This window comes from Phacochoerus africanus, chromosome 14 (genome assembly GCF_016906955.1).
Source record: "Phacochoerus africanus isolate WHEZ1 chromosome 14, ROS_Pafr_v1, whole genome shotgun sequence".
Lineage (NCBI taxonomy): Eukaryota > Metazoa > Chordata > Mammalia > Artiodactyla > Suidae > Phacochoerus > Phacochoerus africanus.
This window is the reverse complement of record NC_062557.1, coordinates 19423200-19443393: the sequence shown is the minus strand read 5'-3', so window position 1 is coordinate 19443393 and position 20194 is coordinate 19423200. Positions and strand designations below refer to the sequence as shown.

At 55.5% G+C, this 20194-nt stretch overlaps 2 protein-coding genes across 10 annotated transcripts in view; one reads left to right on the top strand and one right to left on the bottom strand.

Annotated features, from left to right (window-relative positions):
* The first annotated feature begins 414 nt into the window (after positions 1 to 414).
* Positions 415 to 13374, top strand: CD300LG (CD300 molecule like family member g). 6 transcript variants are annotated; one of them, XM_047758743.1, is made up of 7 exons: positions 423 to 778; positions 2215 to 2541; positions 2860 to 3223; positions 4087 to 4199; positions 6254 to 6306; positions 10921 to 11022; positions 11528 to 12274. In XM_047758743.1, exons 1-7 carry the CDS (start codon positions 469 to 471, stop codon positions 11639 to 11641), a joined length of 1383 nt encoding a protein of 460 aa, XP_047614699.1. In that variant the 5' UTR covers positions 423 to 468; the 3' UTR covers positions 11642 to 12274. The 6 variants fall into 6 exon arrangements, with proteins under 6 accessions (XP_047614700.1, XP_047614705.1, XP_047614704.1 ...); XM_047758745.1 differs by having other exon boundaries at positions 427 to 778; positions 3049 to 3223; XM_047758747.1 differs by having other exon boundaries at positions 428 to 778; positions 3139 to 3223.
* A 2073-nt stretch (positions 13375 to 15447) lies between these two features.
* The window catches only part of MPP2 (MAGUK p55 scaffold protein 2), a 29911-nt gene continuing 25164 nt past the window's right edge, over positions 15448 to 20194 (bottom strand). For all 4 annotated transcript variants that reach the window (XM_047758098.1, XM_047758099.1, XM_047758100.1 and 1 more), the window contains 3 exons: positions 19646 to 19848; positions 19186 to 19314; positions 15448 to 17929 (listed from right to left, as the gene is read on the bottom strand). In XM_047758098.1, coding sequence (XP_047614054.1) covers positions 17753 to 17929; positions 19186 to 19314; positions 19646 to 19848 — 509 coding nt within the window. In that variant the 3' untranslated portion in view covers positions 15448 to 17752. The remainder of the gene's footprint in view (positions 17930 to 19185; positions 19315 to 19645; positions 19849 to 20194) is intronic.

Here is a 20194-nt window from a genome sequence, read left to right as displayed (position 1 = left end):
CACTGCCGCCGCGTGGCCGAGGGCGGTACTGCGCCCCCAGGGAGGCCGTGGGAAGGAGGGACCTATGTACCTTTGACCGTTTGGCAGTCTGGTGAAGCCTACGGATCACGTGTTAGCATAATGATCTTTTAAACATATAAAATGAAATACATATGCTTAAAAGACCAATAATAATATTGAAGTGGTTACCAAAATATTAATGGCTGTGTTAATACTGTAATAATTATGTAATTTGTAACTGCGTAAAACCGTAGAGGCAAATCTAATAACACACAATTTTCCAAGTAGTGAGGTGCGTGCACAGCAGTATTTCAAGCGATTGGTGACAACTTAAAGTGCTAATGTGTGATGTTCATTGGTGACAAAGTCACAGCGCTGCGAACACGACACTCATAAGGAAAAGATAGATGTCACTTAAAGGTTAGTGGAAGTCAAGATGTTTCCCACCGAGATTCATGGACTCCCCGAATGGTGCGCACAGACCCTCCGGGGTGCGTGGCCGGGGGCATGGTTAAGACCCCCTGCAAGGGCACGGGTTTGGGAGAAGCGCACGGAGGGAACGGCAGAGGCGCCTTCCGGTCCGGCGCTGGGGCGCAGAAGGGTGACCCGCGCGGCCCCTCCCCTGCCTTCCTCTTCGGCATCCCCCCTCTGGAGGAAGTCGAAGCCCCGCGCAGCGCGGCGGTGGAGAGGAGCTCCCAGCTCCCAGTGTGCGCTCCCGCGCGGCCAGCGCTCACCATGCGGCCGCTCGTCCTGCTGTGGGCCTGCCTCGTGCTCCCAGGTGAGAGGGGGGCGAGGGTGGAGGGATGCGGGGACTCGTTCCCAAGCTGGCCCGTGCGTTGGGTCTGCAGGGACAAAACCTCCGGAACCTACACTTCCTTTCTTTCCCCCCTCCCCACCCCCAGCAGAGCCTTGAGGCTGTGACCCAACCCAACCACCTGATCCTTCCAGGCTTCACCCCACCCTACTTGCCCTCAGTCCTCAGAGGGAGCCTGCACTTGCTGTTTCTGGAACCCAGAGTCAGATCTTCCCCCAGACCTGTGGGGTCTAGACCCTTGGTGGCTGAGTGGCTGTGAAAGCAGCTTTATGTCGCTTTGGGTCTTCTTTTCTTGACTCTGTGCCAAGCCAGGGTGCCCAAAAGACACCCTTTATATGGTTGCCACGTAAAACTCAGCAAAAATTCTTTGAACTTCTGCTATGCCACGCTCAACTACCCCGAAAGGTAAAAAGTTCTTCTGTCGCATCGATTCACAAGTCTGCTTTTTAAAAACAAAAAAAAACAAAAAAACCCTTTATCTTCAACATAAAAACAGGATGCAAGGAGTTCCCTTTGTGGCTCAGTGGTTAATGAACTGACTAGGATCCATGAGGATGCAGGTTTGACCCCTTGGCCTGGCTCAGTGGGGTGGGGAATCCAGCGCGGCAGTGAGCTGTGGTTTAGGCTGGCAGCTTGAAGCTCCGATTCGCCCCCTAGCCTGGGAGTTTCCGTATGCCAATAGTGCAGCCCTAAAAAGAAAAAACAAATGAGGATGCAGTTGCTCAATTGACAGTGTTTGTTTCTTAATATTATATAAAATTATAGTGGATCTTGCCTATAATAGCATCTTAATTCCATGAAATCAGACATGACCAGCATTTACAGGTGAGAAAATTCAGCAGCCCAGAGAGGTCAAGCGATTTCCCCAGGGTCACACAGTTTACTAAGTGGCTGTGCTGGGATTCACACTCCAGGCTGGCTGAATCAAGAGCTTCCCCATCACCAGCCTTCAATACACCAGGTTTAGGGAAACCTGTCCTAAGCTCTCTCCGGGGTAGAGTGGAGTACCAGCTCTTCCCAGGGCTGCCCTCACAAGGGGGTGATTGAGGAAAGCCTTCTGGTTTTGTGTCTTTTTTTTGTCTTTTTGCCTTTTTCTAGGGCTGCTCCCATGGCATATGGAGGTTCCCAGGCTAGGGATCTAATCAGAACTGTAGCCACTGGCCTTCGATGCCACAGCCACAGCAACGCGGGATCCGAGCTGTGTCTTCGACCTATACCACAGCTCACGGCAACGCCGGATCCTTGACCCACTGAGCAAGGACAGGGACCGAACCCGCAACCTCATGGTTCTTTGTCGGATTTGTTAACCACTGCGCCATGATGGGAACTCCAGCCTTCTGGTCTTGACCCTGATACTTGAATCAGGGAATTCCACCCTTCACCCCCTGCCGTGGTTTCAGGTTACGGAACCCTGGTGGGCCCGAAGGAGATCAGTGGATTCGTAGGTGACACCGTGTCCCTGCAGTGCACCTACGGCGAGGCGCTGAAGACGCACAGGAAGTACTGGTGCAGGAAGATCGGGTACCTCATCGCCCGCTGCTCAGGGACTGTTTTCTCAGGAGGATATGGCCAGGACGGCAGGGTGTCCGTCCACGACAGCCCCCGGGAGCTCAGGTTCAAGGTGATCCTGAGGAACCTCACCCTGGAGGACGAGGGGCAATACTTCTGCGGGATCCAAAGGCTGGGCCTCGATGATAGTTTCTCGGTCTCTCTGCACATCTTCCCAGGTAACAAACGTCCCTCATTCCTTGGGGTGCGTTCAGGGTCATGGGGGTGGGGGGAGTACACCTCCCCACGATAGAGGGAGCAGGCTGCATTGCAAAAGGGGGAGCTGAGAGCCAGGCCCAGGTGGCCTGCTTGCTCAAAACGGCTTCTTTGTGGCCTCTGTTTGCTTCCTGGGGGGGGGGGGGGTGTCCTGTAGCAGGGGGTGTTCTGAGAAATTGGTCCTGGGGAGACTAGGGTTCAGGGGTCAAGGGTCAGAGGTCCGGGGATGCTGGGAATCCAGGAGCAGGGAAGGTGCTGAGGCTTTGCTTTTGGACTTGTAGCTTCTCCTGGTCTCCACCTGACCGTCAGCACCGCCAAGCTGGGGAAGACAGGGGCTGAGGCCTCTCCGTCCGCAGGGACCTTCCCGTCCGAGCACCTAGCAACCTCTCCACACGCAGGGACCTCTCCATACGCAGGGATCTCTCCATTTGCAAGGACCACTCCTCACCCAGCAACCTCTCCATACGCAGGGGCCTCTGCATTTGCAAGGAGCACTCCTCACCCAGCAACCTCTCCATACGCAGGGACCACTCCTCACCCAGCAACTTCTCCTCCTGCAGGGATCTCCCGCCCAACCACACAGCTGGACTCCACCTCAGCAAAGGACACCAGCTTGGTCCGCAGAAGCAGCACCGTCAAGTCTGGGTGAGCTCCCAGGGGACCAAGGTCCCCTTTCAGGCCATCCCTCCCTAAAGCATAAGGTGCCTCTGAGCAAACAGTTCCTCTGGGCAGACACAGCCTCTTGTCATGAGCGCAGCCCCTGCACAGAGGGCAGATTCAGCCCCCACCCTAGCCCCTGCCTATGGGGGCCCTTGAGCAGTGAACCGCCTGTGCTACACGGGCCAGTAGCCCTGTTGCCTTGGACATGCAGAGCCACCGAGGTGCAGGCCGTGGCCCCAGTGTCTCAGCTCACTTCCGGCCCGGCTTCAGGGGTAGCCACCCCAGTTCAGCAGCTTTTGCATGTCCACTTTGCCCTGGGCCTTATGCCAAGCATGAAAATGTGAAACCAGGAGTTCCCTGGTGGCTCAGTGGGTTAAGGACCCAGCATTATCACTGCCGTGCCTGAGAACTCCCATCTGAGGGTGAGGCCTCCCAAAAAAGGAAACCAGCCTTGTCACTGCTGTGACCTGGGTCAGTTTCAGTCCCTTGCCTGGGAGCTTCTGCCTGCTGCGGGTGTGGCCAAGAAAGTACAGAAAGTGTGGAACCAAACAATGTGACTTTTTCTTACCCAACTGGAGTGCCAGCCTGGGGGACCGGCTCTTGGTGGGGGAGGGGGTTATGTATAAACTACTGACGGCCAGGTAGCCGCTCGCAGGGTCAGACCCAGCTGAAAGTGTCTCCTGGGGCTAGAGATGGGACTAACGTCCCCTCCATTGAGACCAACCGGATGTTGTGGTCCCCAGTGCCCTCCGACCTCCCTGGGAGAGGCTGGGATTTAGAATAAGGATGCCCAGTGTGCCACCGACATCTGCTGACAGCCTCGGGGGCTCCTTCCATGTCACCCACAGGACATCCATCCCCATGACCCGCATCTTGGCCCCCGTCCTGGTGCTGCTGGCCCTTCTGCTGGCCACAGGCCTGGCCGCCCTCGGCAGCTGGGTGCTGCAGCGGAGGAAGGAAGGTGAGCGTGTGGACGGGAGGGGGTGAGAAGCTCTCAGCCAGGGGGCCTCCCTGGGACCCACAGTCCCCCACCAACCCGGAGAGACCTCATGGGCCTTGGTGTGTGCATCTGAGAAATGGGCGTCAAGAACCCCGCCCCTCCCTTATGAGGGACCCACAGGGCGGTCCACGTTAGGCACAGGCAGTTCAATGGGGGAGCAAGGGGATAGGGGCGCTCACTTGCTCTGGTTATTCTGTCCAAGCTCATCAGCCTCTTCTCTCTCTGTCCATCCCAGTGAAGCCATCTCTGCAGGTTCCTTGTATGAGGACAGACTCTGGGGGAGGCAGGAAGGGTCGTGCTAGGCCGAGCACTTGAACTTGAGCAGGATGTACATTGTGGCCCAGCACCTGCTGCTGGGTCTGTAGAGGTGCTCGGCCCCTTTCAAGGCTTGGCTTCAAATCCCAGCTTTGCCACTTTTTAACTGTGTGACCTTGGGCAAGTCACCTAACTTCCAGAGCCTCAGCTTCCTCAGATGTATGTCCAACAGAAATAGAATACAAGCCACATGTGTGATTGAAAATTCCCTAGGATACTGGAGTTCCCGCTGTGGCTCCGGGGTAACAAGCCCAACTAGTATCCGTGAGGAGGATGTGGGTTCGATCCCTGGCCTCACTCAGTGGGTTAAGGATCTGGTATAGATCCAGCTCAGATCCAGCATTGCTATGTCTGTGGCGATGGATCTGATTCGACCCCTAGCCTAGGAACCTCCATATGCTGCAGGTGCGGCCCTAAAAAGACAAAAGACCAAAAAAAAAAAAAAAAAAGGAATCTCAGTGTAACTGAGAGTAGTCACGTGTCCAGTGCTCAGTGGCCGCGTGTAGTGCCCATGGTGAATGGCACAGATTAAGAGGGTTTAACTGAGATGACGCTAATGGAGCTGCCTTGTGCCAGGCACTGTGGTGTGGCTTATGTTGCTTTTTTTATCTCCTTTAATTCTCTTAATACTGTGGAGTTAGGAACTACTTGCTACAAGTACCCCCATTTTACAGGGCAAGAAACTGAGGCACAGAGTGGTTAAGCGACTTGCCCTATGTTGTACGGCTGGGAAGCAGTAGAGCTGGGAAGTCAGCTTTACAAATTGGCGTCCCTGTGTTGTGGCCATGGGGGTGGATCCTGAGCCTGTCTCTTAGCTCCCCACTGTGTGGCCCCTAGGAAGAAATGTCAGCTTTGCCTGTGTCCCTAGGTCCCCTCAGAGGAATCGGGAGGAGCACACGGGATGGGAACATTCCTGGTCACAACCTCAGAGCCTCCTAGCATCTTGCCTCTCAAGTTGTCGTCCCCAGATATCAGCAGTGACATCCCTACTAGCCTGTGAGGAATGCAGACTCTCAGACTTCCCATTGTGGCTTAGCAGGTTATGAACCTGGCTAGTTTCCACAAGGATGCTGGTTCGATCCCTGGCCTCGCTCAGTGGGTTAAGGATCCGGCGTTGCCATGAGCTATGGTATAGGTTGCAGACGCGGATTGGATCCGGAGTTACTGTGGCTGTGGTGTAGGCCAGTGGATGTAGCTCCGATTCAGCTCCTAGCCTGGGAACTTCCATATGCCACAGGTGCAGCCAAGGAAGGAAGGAAGAAAGAAAGAAAGAAAGAAAGAAAGAAAGAAAGAAAGAAAGAAAGAAAGAAAGAAAGGAAGGAAGGAAGGAAGGAAGGAAGGAAGGAAGGAAGGAAGGAAGGAAGGAAGGAAGGAAGAAATGCATACTCTCAGGCCCTAACCTCAAGCTACTGAATTAGAATCTGCATTGTAATAGAATTTCCCAGGGTCCTGTGTGCAGGGTAAGATTTAAGATGCAACAACCCAGGCGCACACAATCCCTTCCATTGGCAGTTTCTGGCCCACTGAGGGGATTTCCATGTACTAAGCTCCAAAGTCCAGGTCATTGCCAGGTCTCTGCCCAATCCGCCTGCCAGCTTCCTCCAGGAAGGTCGATGCAAGGGGGCCCGTCCACCCCCGTGGCGGCAGCTGCATCTCCTGGCGACTCCTGGCTTCAAGATGCTCCCTCTGGTCTCTTTCAGCTCAACTGACGGCAGAGACAGAGAGGAAGGAGAAGCTCCAGCTCTCCCACTCGGTAAGGAAGGAGGCGGACCCAAGGTCAGACCTCCGTGGGGCTGGAAGTCAGGACTCCCCAGGCGCTGGCTCTTGGGCTCCCTGCCTGGGCTTCCGTGGGGGACCTCAAGGCAGGGCTTGCTTCGAACATCCGGGGAATCCGTGTGAGCCCGAGACCAGCCCTTCAGGCTGCCTTCCTCACCCTGACTTCCCACCGGTGCCAACAGGGCTCTGCTCCAAGCCCAGGGCCCTCTTCCCATCCCCCCATCAGTATCAGAGAACATCCGAGCTGGATCTCCAGGGGGCCTTTGAGGTCATCTCGTCCAGCCTTTCTCTAAGTTGGTGCAAACCCACTTCCAGGACACCTCGGGGTGGCGGCCTCTTAGAAATACACTTTCCTTGACAGGAGTGCCAAACCAAACCTCCACGGGTTGGGGCAGGAAATCGAAGTTTAAACACTGCCACCAGGGAGTTCCCGTGTTGGCGCAGTGGTTAACGAATCCGACTAGGAACCATGAGGTTGCGGGTTCGGTCCCTGCCCTTGCTCAGTGGGTTAAGGATCTGGCGTTGCCGTGAGCTGTTGTGTAGGTTGCAGACGCGGCTCGGATCGCGCGTTGCTGTGGCTCTGGCGTAGGCCAGTGGCTACAGCTACGATTGGACCCCTAGCCTGGGAACCTCCACATGCCGCAGGAGCAGCCCAAAGAAATAGCAAAAAGGCCAAAAAAAAAAAAAACACTGCCACCAGGAATTCCAACAGCACTTCGCAGTATGACAACCGCAGCTACTTGCAGAAGAGAGAATGAGGTCCAGAGAGGGGAAAAGTCTTGCCCAAGTTCACACAGCAGGCGGTGGCCCAAATAAGAGAGCAGGATTCAGGAGTTCCGATTGTGGCTCACCCGGTTAAAAATCTGAAAAAAGAAAAAGGGGAGTTCCCGTCGTGGCGCAGTGGTTAACGAATCCGACTAGGAACCATAAGGTGGCAGGTTCAATCCCTGGCCTTGCTGAGTGGGTTAAGGATCCAGCATTGCCATGAGCTGTAGTGTAGATCGCAGAAGCAGCTCGGATCCCGCATTGCTGTGGCTGTGGTGTAGGCTGGTGGCTACTGCTCTGATTAGACCTCTAGCCTGGGAACCTCTGTGTGCTGCAGGTGCAGCCCTAGAAAAGACAAAAAAAAAAATCTGACATAATGTCTATGAGGATGTGGGCGATCCCTGGCCTCGATCAGTGGGTTAAGAATCCAGCGTTGCCACAAGCTGTATCATAGGTCGCAGATGTGGCTTGGACCTGGTGTTGCTGTGGCTGTGGTATAGGCCGGCAGCTGTAGCTCCAATTTGCTCAGGAACTTCCATATGCCGCAGGTACGGCTGGAAAAAAAAAAAAAGAGAGAGAGAGAGAGAGAAAGGGAGAGAGAGCAGGGTTCAGAGCTCTCAGCTCCCAACTCTCCTGTTTCCAGAACACCCCTCTGTTCTCTCTGAGCTTTCCTTGGCTCTGAGACCAAGGTGGTGTGGCTGTCCTGACGCTCAGGCCGAGGTTGGCGCTCTGGGGACCAGGGGGCATAGAGAATGGGGGTCTCTGTACCCCCCTTCTTGGAGAGAGGAAGCTGCCTTGACGTTACCTGCTGCCGGGCCCTTCCCCACTCCTGGAGAGACCTCCCTTCCTACGCCGGCGCTCCTACGGAGGGGGTCACGGCTCAGGGAAGCAGAAGCCTCACCTGCCTCACCCAACCCCCCTCCCGGCCTCTCCTTCCTCAGCCGTTTACTGAAATGCCTCCATTCTGCTTCCCTTAAACCTTGGAGCAAGGAAGAGGGGCTGCCGTCTTTCCTGGCGCCAGTCAGGACAAAAGTCTCAGGCCCGATCCTCTAGGGAGGGGCCAGGGTGGGATGGGGAGCTGGGCCTCCTCGGCTTCAGCTTCGGAAGCAGCTATTGTTGCCTCAGGAAGCTCAGCCAGGTGGTCGTGACCAAAGAGAGCAAGGGAAAGGTCATGGCCATGGACAGAGGGATGGCCAGGGCCACCGCCAGAGCCCCCCTCCTGGCTTTGCATCCAGAGGCTCATGCCCTGCCCAGCTCCGGAAGCGAGCCTGGGCTCAGAGGGAGCACCTCCGTGCTGCCTGCTCCTGTTTTTTGAGCCACTAGAAGTATAGGCTCTCATATGGCTCTTGTATATTCAACCACCCAGAAAATGCCTGCATGCCTGCTGGAGCAGCCCAGCGTCCACGGCGTGGCCAGAAGGACCCCTGAAGGATGGAGACCCTCCCTGGACAGAGGGTGGTGGTCCTTGGCCCCACCATGTGTGGCTTAGTCTCTGCCCCGTGATGTTCGTTCCTCAAATTCCGCCACCCTTAAGCAGGTGACACTTCCGCAGCTGCTGATGGTCAGTGGTCAGCAGTGGCTGGGTTGGTTTTGTTTTGTTTTTAGGGTGGCATGAGGAAATTAAAATTTAACGGAGGTCCTGTATTTTATTTGCAGCCCCATTAATAGAAGTACCCAGCTTCTCTTCCTCTGTGAGCCTGGGAGTGGGTAGAAAAAGGAAGTATTGTGTATGGAGTGTTATGTATAAGCTGAGTGTATTACAAGAATGATCGCATTTACTTTATTTTACTCTATTTTATTTCCTTTGCTTTTTAGGGCCGCCCTTGCAGCATATGGAGGTTCCCAGGCTAGGGGTCCAATCAGAGCTGCAGCTTCCGGCCTGCACCACAGCCATAGCAATGCGGGATCCTAGCTGCATCTGTGATCTGTGCTGCAGCTTGAGGCAATGCCGGCTCCTTAACCCACTGATGGAGGCCAAGGATCAGGCCCACATCCTCATGGAACTATGTTGGGTTCTTAACCTGCTGAGCCACGACAGGACCGCCTATGGCTGGGTTTTGAGCGAATCACCAAGCTGTCAATAAGGGATTGGTGGGAAATGGACCCGACGACAAGAGTCCTCTGGCCCAGCCCCAGCTCTGCCACATCCTCACCCCAGGCAGGGCTGGGACAGACAGAGGCTGTGAGCGACAGCATTTGTGAAAGCTCCCTCCCCCCCCCTCCTTGACGCCCTCATCCCCCCACCCCCAGTCACATTGTGCTCCAGGAATTCTGTTCTGATTCCTTCCTTGTCCCCATAAGACTGAAGATGTCAGCAGAGATGGCTCAAACCTCCACGTGAGCCCCCATCCCCCACAGCTAAGGTATTGATGGAAGCAGGGGCCCAGTTGGGAGACAGGGAATACTGCAGAAAAGTGTCTGGGGAGTTCCCTTGGTGGCTCAACGGTTAACGAACCCAACTAGGATCCGTGAGGACATGGGTTCGATCCCTGGCCTCACTCAGTGGGTTAAGGAGCTGGTGTTGCCGTGAGCTGTGGTGTAGGTCGCAGATGTGGCTTGGATCCTGCATTGCTGTGGCTCTGGCTTTAGTCCAGCGACTACAGTTCTTATTAGACCTCTAGCCTGGGAACCTCCATATGCCTCGGGTACGGTCCTAAAATAGCAAAAAAAAGAAAAGCGTGTGGGTCGCCCTGCCACAGTGGCAGCCTCGTGCAGGGAAAGATCGTGGGTCTGAAGCTTACTAATCATGACTACAAGGCGCAGCTCAGGTTCTCACCAGCTGTGTGACGTCTGGCAAGTTAGGTCACCTCTCTGAGCCTCGATTTCCCCATCTCGAAGGACTGCAGTGAGGAACAAGTGAGATGAGACACTGCATAGTTATCTAGAAAATGTGAGCTTCTTTCCTAGGCTTCAGCGTCCCTCAGACCAGGTGACTTGCTGGCCAGCCCGCCTCGGGGCCGCTACGCCCTTAGGAGACAAGGCTGGGGGCCTCGGCCAGCTCCCGCCTCTGCCCTGGCCAGCTGCTGGGCAAGGAGAGGGAGGACCCATGGGAGCCGCTGAGCCGGGTCTGGGGAGGGGCTTCGCCACGCTCACTGGACTCCCCGCCCCTCTTCCCTGGGCTCTTGCATCTGACCAGGGAGGGGCTGCTCAGGCCAGTGATTCCTGAAGAATTTTTCCTGTGCTCTCACTATTCGGTGAGGTTCTGAGGTGTCCAACTTTGCCTCCTCCTCACCTCCTGCAAAGAGCCTGCCGCCTGCGCATTCCTCTTGCTTTAAGGAGAGAAATAATCAGGAAGACGAATGAATCATTCCAGGAGTTCCTAGCTATCGAGTGATAAAACATTATCACAAATATTTATTACAGGAGTTCCCATTGTGGCTCAGTGGGTTAAGAACCCAACTAGTATCCATGAGGATGTGGGTTTGATCCTTGGCCTCGCTCCGTGGCTTAAAGATCCAGCATTGCCACAAGCCGTGGTGTAGGTTGCAGATGCAGCTGGGATCTGGTGTTGCTGTGGCTGTGGCGTAGGCTGGCAGCTGCGGCTCTGATTGGACCCCTAACCTGGGCACTTCCATATGCCACGGGTGTGGCCCTAAAAAGAAAAAAAACATTGTAATGACCCTAAGAGGAAAATTCCCATGCCCATATTACAGGTGAGGAAACTCAATCTCAGAGATGTGAGATGCCTTGCCCAAGGTCACGGTGAGCCTTGTAAATTGGACCTACGACTCCATAGGCCCCGCCCCCCCATATCCTCCCTCCCACTCCACTTGCAGGCCATCCCTGCTGCCAGGAACAGGCTGCTCTGACTGGGTCTGTGTTTCAGCCGCTGAAGAGCAGCTGGGTCCCGGAGTACACCACGATCAACCCTGCAGGGCCCACTGGGCCTCCTGCCAGCCCCAACACGGAGATCCGGTGCCTGAGCCAGGTGTGGACAGGGGCCACTGGGAGTCTGGAGCCACCTAGCCCGGATCCCTTCTGACAATGCAGGGAAGTGGGGGAGGGCCCAGCCCTCGGCACCCACCCACCTATCCCATCATAACCATAGCCGAGGCCACTTCACCCAGGAGGCCAGGGCTTCTGATCTCGCATCCTCTTCCTCTCCCACCCCCACCCCCCAGCCCCCAGCCAGAAAATTCTTGAAGAGCATGTGGGAAGTGCCCGCTTCAAGAGCTCTGGGCTGGCGGGATTCCCACATCGGTGGCCAGAACCAGGCCTGAGGCCGTGGATGGGGGATGGGGCCAGGCCTGAGGCCAGGATGGGGGGTGGGGGGACGGGTCAGAGCCTGGGGGTTCTGGGGAGGAGAAATGGTTAGTCCTGTGCCCCTTAGATGGGCAGAGGCCCAGAACTTGGGGGGAAAGGCTGGGGCGGACCCGCAGCCACTGGAGACCCAGCTGGGCTCTGCTTTTCATCTCTCACTGTTGTCTTTACAGGCTTCAGAGGAAGACGGAGCCTGTTTGCGGGACCCTGAGGGAGACGTGACCCCAGGCCCTCCTCTCCCCGTGTCCGGGGAGGGGCCGGGCCTTTCAGAATTCATCTCAGGGTAGCCGAAGGTCGTCTGCCCACCGTGAATCTGAAGGGTTGAATTTGCACTAATTCCGATAAGCTTTCTGCTACAGCTTCACGGTTCACCTGCCAGCCTCCAGGCCTCTCCCCCACCTCCCCAAACTCTCCTCCTGCAGGTCCCCAGCCTGACCTGGGAGACCGTTAGCCCTGGAGCCTGGAGGGGTGGCCTCACAGTTCCGGCTGGAGGCTGGGACCGCCCAGAGATGGTCACAGCCCTGGGCAGGGCGCGCAGCCCCTGGACCCTCCCCGGGGCCAGGCAGGGCTCAGGGAATCTGGTCTGAGTTTGCATCTGCTATGGCAACTCCCCTGGGCCGGGGTGCTTGGGAACAGTCCCCACCACCCCACCTGGCCCCCAGACCCCATTTTCTCCCCCCTTCCTTCCATCCTCAGACTCAGGGCTAAGTTCTACATAAGCCAGTGGGGAGGTAGGAGTTTGCTGCATTAGACCTGATTCTGATCTCTCGAAGCTGGGCTCTGAGCTACCTGCATCCCAGTCCTTCAGGAAGCTGGGCTCCACGAGAACTACTAAAACCAGAGTCCCTCTTGTGGCTCAGTGGCTTAAGATCCCCACATAGTGTCCGTGAGGATCGATCCCTGGCCTCCCTTAAGGATCCAGCTTTGCCACAAGCTGTGGCTTAGGTCACAGATACAGCTTGGATCTGGGGTGGCTGTGGCTGTGGTGGAGGCCAGCAGCTGCAGTTTGCCTCCTAGCCAGGAAATTTCCATATGCCACAGGTGAGGCCCTAAAAAAGAAAAAAAGAAAAAAAAATACTTACCAAAATCATCTCTGAGGCTGGGCCCAAGACTCTGCATTTCTAACAAGTGCCCTGGCGATCCTGACCCTAACACTGGAATTCGAGCACCAGAGGGTCTGTCGAGCATCCAGGTCTCTCCAGCTTAGAGAGTTCGGTGTGTGGCGTCTCCCCGGGGCCCCCGGTAGGGCCTGCTCTGCCCATGACACAGGGACCCCCATCCTGGCCCAGGTCAAGTGCACTTTGGAAGGGGTGAGCCAGGACTGGCAGGGAACAGGTTGTCTTTCTTTTTTTTTTTTAATTAAGATTTTTATTTTTTTTTCTTTTGTGGTTGATTTACAATGTTCTGTCAATTTCTGCTGTACAGCAAAGTGACCCAGTCACATATATATATTCTCACATTATCCTCCATCATGTTCCATCTCAAGTGACCAGATACGGTTCCCTGTGCTCTACAGCAGGATGGGTTGCCTTTCTGATCTCCCTACCAGCCATGCATTCCAGGCTTTGTGTTTCCTTTTGTTTTCTCACTGCACCCACGGCCTGTGGAAGTTCCCAGGCCTGGGATCAAACCCATGCCACAGCAGTGACCTGAGCTGTAGTAGGGACAACGCCAAGACCCTTAATCCTCTGCACCACAAGAAAACTCCGCATTCCAGGCTTTGGAAGGAGGATGGGGAAAACCTTGGCTCCTTCCTTGTCAAGAAAGGGTTGATTGCAGTGGGGAGGGGGTGCAAAAACACAGGGTGCAGATAGAGGCGGGTGTCTAAAAGGGAGGCGGGAGGGGACAGGGCAGGACCCTCAGGGGAACCTGCAGGTGACCCAGAGTTTGGTCCCCTGGAGCAGGGGTGGGAGAGGTAGAATAACAATGGAACTTCTGTGGGGGAGTTCCCGTCGTAGCGCAGTGGTTAACGAATCCGACTAGGAAGCATGAGGTTGCGGGTTCGGTCCCTGCCCTTGCTCAGTGGGTTAAGGATCTGGCGTTGCCGTGAGCTGTGGTGTAGGTTGCAGACACGGCTCAGGTCCCACGTTGCTGTGGCTCTGGCGTAGGCCGGTGGCTACAGCTCCGATTGGACCCCTAGCCTGGGAACCTCCACATGCCGCAGGAGCGGCCCAAAGAAATAGCAAAAAGACAAAAAAAAAGAACTTCTGTGGGGTATTTTTTTTTCTTTTCCCATTGATTTTGAAAAATGCACTAGGGGCTGCTCAGTATACAAAACCTAGCAAGATGGGGGGATAAAAAGAGAAAACAGATACCCTCTAGTCTCACCACTACCCAGAGACAATGGTTACTGCATTTTGTTGTATTTCTCTCCAGTCTCTTTGTCTCCACATCACTTGCTGATGTTCTTTTCCGACTTTTTTGTACCTACAACTTATACATCTTCCTTTTCCTACTTAATTTCTCTGTCTTTAGCATTTATGCTTTTATGTAATGTTTTTATAAACCTCTTATAAATTAAATGTTTATCAGCTGCAAAATATTTCATGCTGGTGTGCTTCAAGTTATCTCACTTCTCTCACTAGAGATTTAATTTGTTCCTAAGAGTTGAAAGAGTTTTGCTGGGTATACAATTCTAGGTTGACAGCCATTCTCGGCATTCTGGGAGTACAGTTATTTTGTCTTCTGGCTGTAAGTGTTGCTATTGAGAAGTCTGCTGTCAGACTGAGTGATGTGACCTTTTTTCTCAGACTGCTCTTCTGCTTGTGTTGCTGTGCTGCCGTTTCACTCCTGGTCATGAACTTTTAATTTTTCTTGTTTGGGATAAATTTTTTTATTACTTAAAAAATTTTTTTTCATTGCATTTTATGGCTGCACCTGTGACATATGGAAGTTCCCAGGCTAGGGGTGGAATTGGAGCTTCTTCTGCCAGCCTATACCACAGCCACAGCAATGCTGAATCTGAGCCGCGTCTGTGACCTATATCACAGCTCATAGCAATGCTGGATCCCAAACCCAAAGAGCAGATCCAGGGATCAAACCAGCATCCTCATGGATACTAGTTGGGTTCATTGCCACTGAGCCACAACGGAAACTCCTGGGATAAATTCTTATATCTGTAGATTCATACCTATCATCAGCTCTAGAATATTCTCTTCAAATATTTATCTGTACTGTATTCTTCTTAATGTTTCCATTGACCAGGATTAAATTTTTTAGACCTCCTTTTTATATTGGCCATATATCTTATCCTCTTTTTCATATTTCCCTTGCCCTTACCTCTGTTCTTCATTCTGCACAATTTCTTCAGCTCTATCTTCTAGTTTCATACTTCTTAAACTTGCAAATGTCTATGAATTAAGAAGGAATCTTGCCAAACTGCATATTTGACTCAGTAGTTCTGGATGGATGAGATCTGAGAGTCTGCATTTCTTTTCTTTCTTTTTTTTTTTTGTCTTTTGTCATTTTAGGGCTGCATCCAGGGCATATGGAGGTTCCCAGGCTAGAGGTCTAATCGGAGCTACAGCTGCCAGCCTATGCCAGAACTACAGCAACACTAGATCCGAGCCATGTTTGTGACACACACCACAGCTCACGGCAACACCAGATCCTTAACTCACTGAGCAAGGCCAGGGATCGAACCTGCAACCTCATGGTTCCTAGTCAGATTCATTTCTGCTGTGCCACAACGGAACTCTGAGTCTGCATTTCTAACAGGCTTCCAGGCTGATGATGCTGCTAATCCAAGGACCACTCTTAGGAACCTACCTAAGGTCACACAGCCAGTTCCAGGTGAAGCTGAGTGGATTAGCCATGGAGTCTCTGAGTCCCCTGGTCCCCGTGGATGCTCACAGATGCCTAGATAGAAGCATTTAGAAAAAGGAAAGAGAAAGAGAAAGGGAGGGAGGGAGGGAGGGTATCCTTTTTGGGTGGGGAGTGCAGAATGGCGGGATGGGAAATTTCAGAAGACGTCACAGAACACAAGATATGTCACTCCAGCTTCCATTCTAGAATCATCTATACTGTGCTTCCCACCCTCAGCCTTTCCTGAAGCCATCCACCTGACCCCAATAAAAGACAAGCAGAACCCAGAAACTTTGCGTTCACATTTAATCAAAGGAAAAGAAAACCAGTCAGAGAGAAAGCTAAAGTGGACATATGTGGGGGGTGGGGGGCAGCAGGGCTGGGCCTGGGTGTGGATGGAGGGGCAGCATCCCCCTTATCCAGGTCCCTCACACAGGCGTCCACAGGGGGAGGAGGGACAAGGGAAGAGGAAGGGCTAATGCGCTGGGCACAGGCCGGTTCCAACCCAGCCCTGGTCCCTGGAGTGGGGCTGAGGCAGGGTAGGTCAGATGCTGTTCAGAGAGGGGGGGTGGGGTGACAGGAAAGGAAGGGCCCAACCCTGCCCCTCGGGCATCACCACAGGTGAAGGTGCCAGAATAGTGTCTGGAGATTCATCCTCAAGGGCCAGGTGCCAACTTGCCAGCCAGGTGCCCAGCCCCCACTCCTTCGGCTCAGGGTGCTTTGGAGGTTAACCCAGAGGGACAGCATGGCTGCCTCTGCTCCCAAGTCTCCCGGGTGAGGAGGGGGCGGACCAAGGACACTGTGGCCTTGGGCCAGCAGGCGAACCCCCCATTTCCCTCCGGCCCCCAGTCCCCTCAGGCTGAGGGTGAGGGCGAAGCAAGGGAGAGCTGAACTGAGGAGAAATTAAAAGAATATTGACGAGAAGGGAAAAGAGCATAAAGATGACTGCATGGTGGATGCAGGGCTATGCAAATGAGATGGGCGTGGCCTTGACTGCTGCATCTCATTTGCATGTCTTAGGCAAATGCAAATGAGATCCCTAATATCATAAATATATTTCTAACTTTGTAATAAATATTCTGTTTCTCCCCCCTCCCCTTCCCTAGGAAATGGGCACACAGTGGTTCAGGGGCCAGCTCGGGCTGACACTGCAGCAAAGACTGGTTAGACACTCAGAAGAACTGGGGAGCACACAGGCTGGGGTGGAGGGTTGGGGGTCCCCTACAAGGACAGGTTCACCCCAGGAGGGGTCACGGAGAAGGATGACGGATGAGATGCCGGGGGACAGCAAAGACAGCATTCTTTTCTTAAAAGGGATTCTTATATTTTACACAACTGCCCTCTCCAAGGACTGGAGGGTGGCATTTAGGATCAGGGGACAATAGGAGAGCTGGAAGGGGACACATCCAGGGGGCACCAAGTCTCTGGAATCTGGGGTAAGGTTCTTATAAGAACTGGGGGCTGATGGGGTGCCCCAAAAAGGGCCCCCAAAGAGTGACCTGGAAAGCAAAACAAGCCTTAACGTCCCCTCTCCAAACACTAAGCCCAACACACACACCAGTGGCAGAAACACAGACCAGGCATCACAGCATGTGCTGCAGAGACTACAGTGGGGATGGCGCCCCCTGGAGTTGTGCAAGGAGCCTGCTGGAGCAAAAATGTCCCCCAAGCCCTCACCCCGTGGCCGGATCCTCACCTTTCCTCAGCCCCCAGGCGGCCCTCCTTCGAGTGGGCCACCTGGACTCTGCCAGAGAGACCAAAATGGACAACGACCATGGACAGATGTGTCCCCAAGGAGCTCTCCTATCAGAAGGAGCAGGCTCCTGTCACAGGGCTCAGCCTACAACCGCCCCCCGCCCCCCTCTGCTGCCTGCGGGGAGCAGAGCGGGCCTGTCGGTGCATGCGAGGGAAGTCTGAGAGAGACTTCGGCAGTGAAAAGCTGGGGATGGAGGACGACCGACACCCAGCCCCGGTCCCAGGGGGCCGAGAGCTGCGCTGCTCCCCGGCTGTGGCAACCAGCTGGTGCTTCGGCTCCTCCAGCCTTCAGGACGGCACCAGGCGGGCACCGCCACCCGGGCTTGCTTGGTTGCCGTGGGGAGGGGGGGCGTGTACTCCCTTGGCCACAGGGGAGCAGCCTAAGGTCTGCTCCTCGGCTGCAGGGAGTGAGAAGAAGGAGGAGCCTAGGAGTGGGGTGGGCGTGGTCAGTCCAGAGAGAAAAAGTGACTGGAGCAGGCGGCGGGCAGCGCACCTACTGATCACATGGTCCCAAAGCAGCTTTTCTCTTCTCTGGACTGAGCCTTATGGAGGTGACACTGACACACTCCTGGGCACAGAGTGGCCCTCAGATGGGACCTCTGGTGGCCAATGGACGTCGGGAGTGGGCAGCACCTGGGCACAGAGGTACCCCACGAACACCCATCTCCCTGGCAGTGCACGCCTCTGCGCTGAAGCCAGACTTAAGGCCTTTACCCAGGGAGAGCCAGAGCGCCGGGGTGGGAGCTAAGGATCATGGCTGAGGGTCACACTTGGGAAGGGGATGGATTCCGGGTGCCGGGTCACAAGCCACAGGGCGGAGGTCCAGTGAACAAACAGGCTCAGTACACCCAGCTGACGGGCACCCACTGGGGCTCTGTGCGCAGCTTCTCCATGGCGGCCTGGAGCTCTCGGAAGGTCCTCTCCAGGTTGCTGTTGACCAGGCTGAGGTCAAAATAGTGCCCATAGCCCCTCTGGATGCGGCTGCTCTCCTCCACTGTCCGTCTCAGGTCTGCCTCCTGCCGGCGCAAGGGGACGTCGTGCCGGTTAGTGTCCCCCAGGCACCCCCAACGTCAGGGAGACCCACAGCCTGCCCCATCCAGCCCCCTCCCCAAAGCCCAAAGTACCAACCAGGGCAGGCACAAAGTACCAAGCCCTGACTAAGGAGGCCCCTCCCTGCGGGTCCCAAGGCAGCTCTCCTGTAACTGTGGACAGACAGATGGGGGAGAGGAAGGAAGGAAATAACCTTTGGAAAGTGGGGATGGGAAGGGGCCAGCCTGAGCTGAGGAAGAGAAGGAGGAGGTGCTGGGGAGGAAGAGGCGTCTCCCCAAGGTCCTGGTGAGGTAGGACTTGGCTGCCCACGTCACAGGTGTGGAGAGAGAGGTCTGAGGGAGGAAGTGTAGAGTCAGGGACACAGCTAGCTGTGGGCACAGGAGCTTTTGCCAGGCGCCCTGCTCTGCCCACTCTGTGGGGACAGATTGCTGACCCAAGGGAGCCCAGAGGGCCAGCGGGAGATCTTTGCGCAGAGGTGGGCTGTTTACAACTGGAGAAAAGCCTGAAGAGAGGGAGGAAGCCAGAGACCGGAAGGCTGCCTGGACGGACAAGTTAGAATCAAGGAGGAGCCAGTGCAGGGAGGAGGGGCTTCAAAAGTCTGGTGTTGCAGGACTCCCGGACCACCCGCCTCGCCCCCAGGGACCAGGTTTGCAGAGCGCTGAACTCAGGGGTCCCTCTGCTGGCCGTACCTGGTACTGCGGCTCTCAGACCCCAGTCAGAATACTGCTCAGGCCTAGGACAGGCGTCCCAGCCGGGCTTCTGCCGGCGGCAACACCCCTCCCTCTTCCCCCTGGCCACAAACAAGGCCTTCCGGAGCTGCTGGGACACAGCTGGGCCAGTCCTAGAGCGCCCACGTCAGCTTATTTAAGTCAGCATTCAAGTTCCCTTCCCATCCCTGCCCTTCCAGCTTGGGCTGGATCTGGGGTGGGGGGTTACCTTGGGCACTTGGGGGTGGCCCTAGGACCAGCCATGGGAAGTGCCCCCCAGGCCACCCAGGTAAGAGGGCCTAAGCAGACTGAAGGGAGCACTGGCTTTGTAGGCAGGCAGACCCTGCTCTCCGGCCAGCTGTGTGGCCTCTGTACCTCGGTTTTCTGTGTTGTCAGTAGGAATCATTAGTCCTGCTGGCAGAGCTGCAGTGAGGAGCACGAGGTTGCCAAGAGTTTGGTGGAGGCCCCTTCCCTGACCGCAGGCAGCCCTCCCGCCGCACTACAGAGGCCCTCACCGTGAGCTGCTTGGTAGACACCCCGCTCTCCAGTGCAGCCCGGTTCATGGCCCGCAGGGTCTCAAAGTCGGGGGCCTCGATGAACACCACGTAAGGGACAAACTCAGCTGTTCTCAGCACCTTCACTGCCTGCAGAAGAGGAGGGTCAGGAGTGTATTCCCGGGTACCTCTGGGGCGATAGGGGTGAGGACAGGTACCTGGGAACAGAGGAGAATGAGGGGCCTGGGGTTCTGGGACATGAGCCCCGGGAACGAATGGTAGAAGAGCTGGCAGGTGGCTGGAGACGGAGGAGTGGGGGTTCCAGGAGGCTGGAGAAAGAGGTTCGAGGTGGCCTGGGTCCCTAGCAGTAGCTGAGGGCTTATAGGGGAGTGCTTGGAAATATACGGAAAAATGCTGGGGGGGGGGCAAGCAGAATGAGACCCCCACTGAGGAGGCTGGGAAGGAGCAGGCCAGGCAGTACCTGGGGGTTGACATCCAGCACACACACCCGGCCGGCAGCGACCACGCCCCGGATGGAGTCGATACGTGTGCCATACAGGTTGCCCTCGTATTCGCCATGTTCCAGGTACCGCCCAGCGCGGATGTCGGCCTCCATTTCCGCGCGGGACACGAAGCTGTAACCCTGACCTTCCCGTTCTGAGTCCTTGGGCCTCCGGGATGTGTCTAGGGGGCAGGAGGCGCCAAATGGGCACAAGCAGGCCACACCCCCTCAGACACACTTGCGCATGCTCTCCATGTGCCACGTGGCCCTGCTGCTTCCCCACACAGCCTGCCTGCCCCCACCATCGCCACGGGCACCCACAGATTTGAGACGTCCACAGGGAGAGGACCTTCAGAGATCACTGCTTCAACCCCGTGCTCATAGATAAAGGGCTGAAGTCCAGAGAGGGCAGTGAGCAGCCCAAAGCCACACAGCAAGGCAAGCTGACCTGAGATCAGCACTCAGGATCCTGCCTCTAGGGACCAGGAGCTTTTGCATCTCAGTTGGTCCTGTCTCCAGCAAGCCCGT